Genomic DNA, 6,669 nt, shown 5'->3' on the forward strand with positions numbered 1-6,669 from the left:
TTCCAAGGGCTTAGAGGTTACCTCCCAAGAGCCAGGGGCAAAGAGGCAAACCTTTCTTCAGGCAAGACTCATCCTTTACTGTACAGATAATATGTGAATGAATGGCCTTGGCCAGATTCCAAACGAAGGGGCCAGGCTCTAGTTTGAAGACCCCTGACCTAACCCAAAAGAGCTACATTCTTTCAACTCCCTCTGGTACTGTGGCTTGTTCTGTGGTACCAACTGGTCAGAAAAGCTCCTTGCCATTGGAGCCCTTACCCATCTGAAGATATAGGTAAAGACTTGAATGCATTTCTTAACAGAAATAAATCTAAATTTAAAATAGAGCCCTGTTGTTAATTCCCTCTGGCCTCTTTATTATAGGAACCCACCCCAGACTAAGTTTGATTTCCCTGAGGATGGCAGATGACAATGACAAGATGGGGAGCAATGCAAAGCGTCCACATGAAATTAAAGCTATCTTAGCTTGTGCCTCACAGCCTCATTATCACCAGAGATGCAGACTGGGAGGCGTAAACTGGAAATAGTATAGGTATGAAAGGGATATGATGCTGTTTAATAAAAATTGCCAAAATTCTTGCTTACAGAGGCACAATAGGAAAACACTGTTGCTGGCACATGTCCTCCCTGGTGATTCAGGAGAATGTTTTATAAAATATGTGTCGCCACACAGAGGCTGGTTTTCTTTTCTGTCTTCTGGGTCTTGAGCAAAAATTATGAAACAGAATCTTTTTATGAAATTCAGTATAGTCACGGAATTTCTGTTGAATGATTTTTTTTGGTGGTGGGTAGGTATGGGGATCTTTGTTTTAAAGGAGCCAGAGGAAATCGAAAATGGTCCACGGGGAAGAATCAAAACCCCAGAAAGAGCAATTAAAAAAAAAACTTCTATGTATGGCCGGGTTTCTCTCCCTTGACATTGTCAATCCTTTGGACCAGAAAATTCCTTGATGCCAGTAGCATCCCCAGCCCCGTTGTGACAACCAAAAATGTCTCCAGAAATTGCCAAATGTTGCTCTGTGGGATTTTAGCATCTGAATATTAGTTATCTTAGAAGAGAGATCACTTACTAGTTTTCAAGTACATGAAAAAAGTAATGGTTGAGGACATTTGTTTACATTGCAGTCCACTTGTGCTTGTGTATAGAACACCTTTCTGATCATAAATGTTTAATCCTGTGAAGGATTGCTGACAAAGCTTGCTCATTTTACCTTCCTCGGAGACTTAAAATAAAAGCTGATATATGTATATCATCATTGTCGACAAAAATAATCAATAAACAATCAATAAGAAGAATAGAAAAGAGTTTTATTTCAGCCAAACTGAGGACTATAGACCGGAAGCCAGCTTCCCAGATTACTCTGAGAAACTGCTCCAGAAAAGCATGGTTTTCAAGCACAGTTTTATATCTTGTCAGAAAAAAAGAACATTAAACAAGTCAGGAGTACATTTCTTGAGGATTTAAAAAAACTAGAGCAGGACGTACACAGCGAGTCAGTATGACCTTGGCACCTGGGAAGGGAATCTTATCATCGAAACAGGACCAGCATTGGTATCCCAGGAAGGGAGCCATTTAATCTTTATTTTTAACGTGGACATTCTTGACTTACTTCTGGTCAATGTGCCCTTTTCTTTAATAATTAAGGCAGGGCTTCTCTGGTGGCGCAGTAGTTGAGAATCTGCCTGCCAATGCAGGGGACACGGGTTCGAGCCCTGGTCTGGGAAGATCCCACATGCCGCGGAGCAGCTGGGCCCGTGAGCCACAACTGCTGAGCCTGCGCGTCTGGAGCCTGTGCTCCGCAACAAGAGAGGCCACGACAGTAAGAGGCCTGCGCACCGCGATGAAGAGTGGCCCTCGCTCGCCGCAACTAGAGAAAGCCCTCGCACAGAAACAAAGACCCAACACAGCCAAAAATAAATAAATTAATTAATTAATTTTAAAAAGAATAATAAATAATTAAGGCAGATGTACAATGTTTGATAGGCCACAAACGGACTGTTTAAATTAGCATAAAATTCAAGTTAACTTGGGGCTTCCCTGTTGGTGCAGTGGGTAAGACTCCGGGCTCCCAATGCAGGGGGCCCGGGTTCCATCCCTGGTCAGGGAACTAGATCCTGCATGCATGCCACAACTAGGAGCCCGTATGCCACAACTAAGACCTGGTGCAGCCAAAAAAAAAAAAAAAAATTCAAGTTAACTCATGCATAAGCCAGAATGACTTCCCCATACCTCATTATGTGAAAATTTCTTTTATCAGTATGGTGCCCTAACTGAATGCCAAGCAGTGCTGTAATAAATGCTGTCTATGTATGAACTCATTTAGTCCTGGTATCTATTCTGAGGCAGGTATTATTATTATCCCCCGTTGACAGGGACACTAAGGTGCCTAGAAGTTAAGTAACTTGCCTTAAGCTGCCAGCTAATACGAAGTAGAGTCAGGGCAGAAGCCAGACTCTTTCCGGAGCCCACGTTCCTCACCACTACCACGTGCTCTTACAGAGGGGTAGGCTAGGGGTCGGCAAACTTTTTCTGTAAAGGGCCAGATAGCAAATATAATAATTTAGGCATCACAGGCCACACAGCCTCCCCTGCCACCAAGTTCAGGTCTGCCCATGCAGAGCACGAAAGCAGCCAATACATAAACAGATGAGCGAGACTGGGTTCCAGTAAAACTTATTTTACAAAAACAGGTGGTGGAATGGATTTGGCATGCAGGCATGTAGACCACTTTCAGAGGTGGTTTAATTGCCACCCCATTTAGGAGGAGGGGAACTGAGCCGACTACACTGCACAATCTGTTGCTAGGCTCTATAAAGGGATTCGGTTACATATATATTCAGACTCTTTTCCCTTATAGGTTATTACAAAATATCGAGTATAGTTCCCTGTGCTGTACAGTAGGTCCTTGTCGGTTATTTTATACATAGTGGTGTGTGTATGTTAATCCCAAACTCTTAATTTATCCCTCCCCTCTTTCCCTTTTGATAACCGTGAGTTTGTTTTCAATGTCTGTGGGTCCATTTCTGTTTTGTATATAAGTTCATTTATATGTGGAATCTACAATACGGCTGCCTTGATTTTGATCGCATCTTGTCTGTTTCCTCTGTAAGGATGTCATCCTAACCCTTCAAGAGAAACTCTCCATCAAAGGCATCGAACACTTCTCCCTCATGCTGGAGCAGAGGATGGAAGGAGCCGGAACGAAGCTGCTCTTGCTTCATGAACAGGAGACCCTAACTCAGGTGTGTGAATTATGCCCCCAGTGCCCGTGCTGCCCCTGACAGCAGAGGCTGCCCTGCCCAGAGCTCCCCTGTCCTTGAATCCTTTAAATACCTTCCCCACAGCCCTGGGCAGCCCCACTATAGGAAGCGCCGGCATTCATAACGGATTTTACACCTCAAGGTGATGTTTCCCTTTTGTCACTTTTTCATAGACTGTCGTCAGTTGATCTGACAAACAGAATTGTCAAAGACTCAGCAGTGACTCGTTGGGGATATGGCTCTGCAGAATTGTATTTTATGTTATGGTAGTGACTTGTTCACCTGTTTTGATAATTGATCTCTAGCAACTATTAAAAGGAAATGCTTTCTGCAATTATTTAAATTAAGCCAAAATCATATTTCGTTCTTTGAAGTTCCGGGTACCTACCTCAGACTGTTTTTGGAAGCCTGAAATCCCTGCCCCATCGTGCCCACTGTAAATATGTGACCCACCAATGTGTCCCAGCTCCTGCTCACCAAGATGCCACCCCCATCTGTTCTCTGGGGAGACAAGCGGGTTGCTTGGCTGCTGAATTCAGCACAGCGCCCTGACTTTCCTTGCGATTCCACACAAGCAGGGTCTTTGTTGGATGTATGAGGGATTTCAACAAATTCCTCTTATGTAGGAGAGTTCACTGAAGAGGGGAGCTTATGGAGGGGGGCGTGAGGGGACACCAGGAGGAGAGGCAGGGAGTCAAGTCACCCCCAGATGGATGGAGTAGCGGAAAGTGTCATCACGCTCAATTGCCTTTTGGTTGTCGCACAATTAAAAGCTACACGTCAGGTCCCGCAGATATCCCTGACTCTCTCAATGTAGTAAAACTCGATGCAATGAATTCGTTACGAAGTTATCATTTGTGTTCATTTCCTATCTCTAAACTTGACCTTTTACTTTTATCACGTTTAAATCTGCCTATTGATTTTTTTTTTTTTTTTTTTTTTTTTTTTTTGCCGTACGCGGGCCTCTCAGTGCTGCAGCCTCTCCCGTTGCAGAGCACAGGCTCCGGACGCGCAGGCTCAGCGGCCACGGCTCACGAGCCCAGCCGAAGCCACTGCGCCACCAGGGAAGCCCTACCTATTGATATTTTAAATCACATCTAATTGTTTATTATGTTAACCTGTGCCAAAACACGCTTGGAAACAGATGAGTTGTTTATTCTTTGTTATAGGGGAACAGCCTCTGATACACAGAATCCCACATGTGAAAGGTCAGTGTTTGGCTCCGAGTTCCTCCAGAAGCCAACCTTGAGACAAGGATTTGGATGTCAGTGGTTTATTTGGGAGGCGATATCAGGAAATACTGGGAGAGGAATGGGAGGGGAAATGGGAAAATGGGGACGCCAATAAAGAGTGTGTAATCAAGCCAGTTTCCACTGTGGGCAGCTGGAGCGCAATCCTGCTGGGGACACAGGGAACCAGCAGAGAACGTGCCTCAGAGGTATCCCACCCGAGAGCGAGGGGGCTGGGGCTTCGTACGCTAACATCCTGTCCATAGTTGTGGGTGGGCTTCTCCTAAGGACAACTGCTCCCTGGCTCTGCTGGTTTGCCCTGTGCTGGCAGATGGTCACAGGTGTTTGCAGTAAATAGCCTTTAGCTTGGAGCAGTAAATGCCAAGGGGATGTGGGCAGACAGCCAGTTACTATGAGTCTAATGAAACCACCCACAACTTTTTGATATTTCTATTTCTCCTTTCCCCCTGAACTTCTACCTACCACCCAGCCTTTATGGGAAAGCTTCATGCTGATTTAGCTGGACAGAGATTCTTTCAAAGTCTCTTCTGATGCTAGGTAACCATAACTTCTCATTCCGGATTGATTTCCAATTTTTAGACTTCTTTTAAAACATTAGAGGAGGAGTTTCAACCCCCGGCTTCCTCTTCCATCAGGACTTTTGGCGCTGGCCACCCTCCTACTCCACGGGCAGCAAGGTCGAAATTCCTTTTCCCTAAGGGCCAAGAATAAACCCCAGGTCTTTTTGCTTTACCTCCTCCAGTATCTCCTACTCAGAGCTTAATTTACTCTCCCCTACTGGCCTTTTTAATTAGCGTGCTGGTGAAGCCCACCTGCAATACTTTTCCCAGGAGACCCTGGCTACAGGCTCCTGCTGCAAAGCCTGCCGGGAGTTGTAGTCCCTCGAGTCCAGGCCACGCGTGGGAAAGCGTGGGGCTGGTTGAGGCGGGGGGACGGGGGCCTGGTGTGGTAGGACTCATAAAGGGCCAAAAATAAATATAATGATGCCTTCAAAAAAAAAAAAAACATTAGAGGGATTCCCTGGCAGTCCAGTGGTTAGGACTCAGTGCTTTCACCGCAGTGGCCCGGCTTCAATCCCTGGTCAGGGAACCGGGGCGGCTCCGCCAAAAAGAAACCCAAAAAACTTAGAAGGAAACAAAAAGCCTCTAACAATGCTTCTTCCTTTATCTTTCTAGAAGAGGCTTTGTTTTGTCTTTAATCAGAACGAAAAGCAAAGTGCTAAAACTCAAGTATTGTCTCTAGAAAACTGATTGTTTAAATATCCTGAAACAAACCAGCTATATGCCTTTGAATTCAATACATATGAAAAATTTGACCCATGAAATATTTATAGGCATGATAGAACTGGGGAGTAAGTATAAGGAATTTGTCCAATAACAAAAATTATTTTAAAATATTTAACTGTGATGAAAACTGCCAAGGAACTTTTAAGCGACTCTACCTGAATTTCTGGCAGTTTGACACTAAACTTCTGTCTAGAAAGTAACGTTGTTATTACATACTACCTAAAGTTTCCAAGAAATTGTTTTTTTGCTTGTTTTAGAGACTGTTATTCTCGTGGACTGCCATTTCTAATGAGTCTAAAGCATGTTTTTGCATTACATTCATTCATTTCCCAAAACTAGTGTAACCTACTAATGATAAAAATAAACTCAAGGAGGCTTATGGAAAATTCAGGACAGATTCTAACCTGTAATTAAAGGAGCCGGAGATAAGATGATCTCTGACTTTCTGACATCAGACAGGACCTTCTGACAAAACACCATTATGTCACTGTGACACTCACCAGCAGCCCTGCCAGCACCCCAGGTCTCTTAGAGTCCCACGCATCCTTCTTCCTGGTTTGCTTTACCGTCAGCCAGTGATGAGCAGCCCGGATCCCATGGGCTCCGGACTTCACTCAGCTTTGCAATCCTGCCCACAGACAGAAAGCTGGTTCAGTGTACTGCTTCTCAGGATGCCCAGTATACCTTTAAACGTGGGATGTGTTTTCCCCTTGAAATTCTTCTATATAACAAAGTTAGCAATGTAAACTCTCAGAATGTGTGTGTGCATGCGCACTCTGATAACTCAATAAAGCTATTACTATTTTATTTTGATTTTTTTTTTTTTTTTTTTTTTTTTTTTTTTTCTCTCTGGCTTGTTTTGGGGTCTCTGT

General features: G+C 44.1%; 1 protein-coding gene across 1 annotated transcript in view; it reads left to right on the forward strand.

The window, feature by feature from the left end:
• FRMPD4 (FERM and PDZ domain containing 4) overlaps positions 1–6,669 on the forward strand; it is a 179,315-nt gene that overhangs the window by 145,424 nt on the left and 27,222 nt on the right. Inside the window, exon 7 of the mRNA XM_024760054.1 lies at positions 3,112–3,243. Coding sequence (XP_024615822.1) covers positions 3,112–3,243 — 132 coding nt within the window. The remainder of the gene's footprint in view (positions 1–3,111; positions 3,244–6,669) is intronic.

This window comes from Neophocaena asiaeorientalis, unplaced genomic scaffold (assembly GCF_003031525.2).
Source record: "Neophocaena asiaeorientalis asiaeorientalis breed wild unplaced genomic scaffold, Neophocaena_asiaeorientalis_V1.1 scaffold295, whole genome shotgun sequence".
NCBI lineage: Eukaryota > Metazoa > Chordata > Mammalia > Artiodactyla > Phocoenidae > Neophocaena > Neophocaena asiaeorientalis.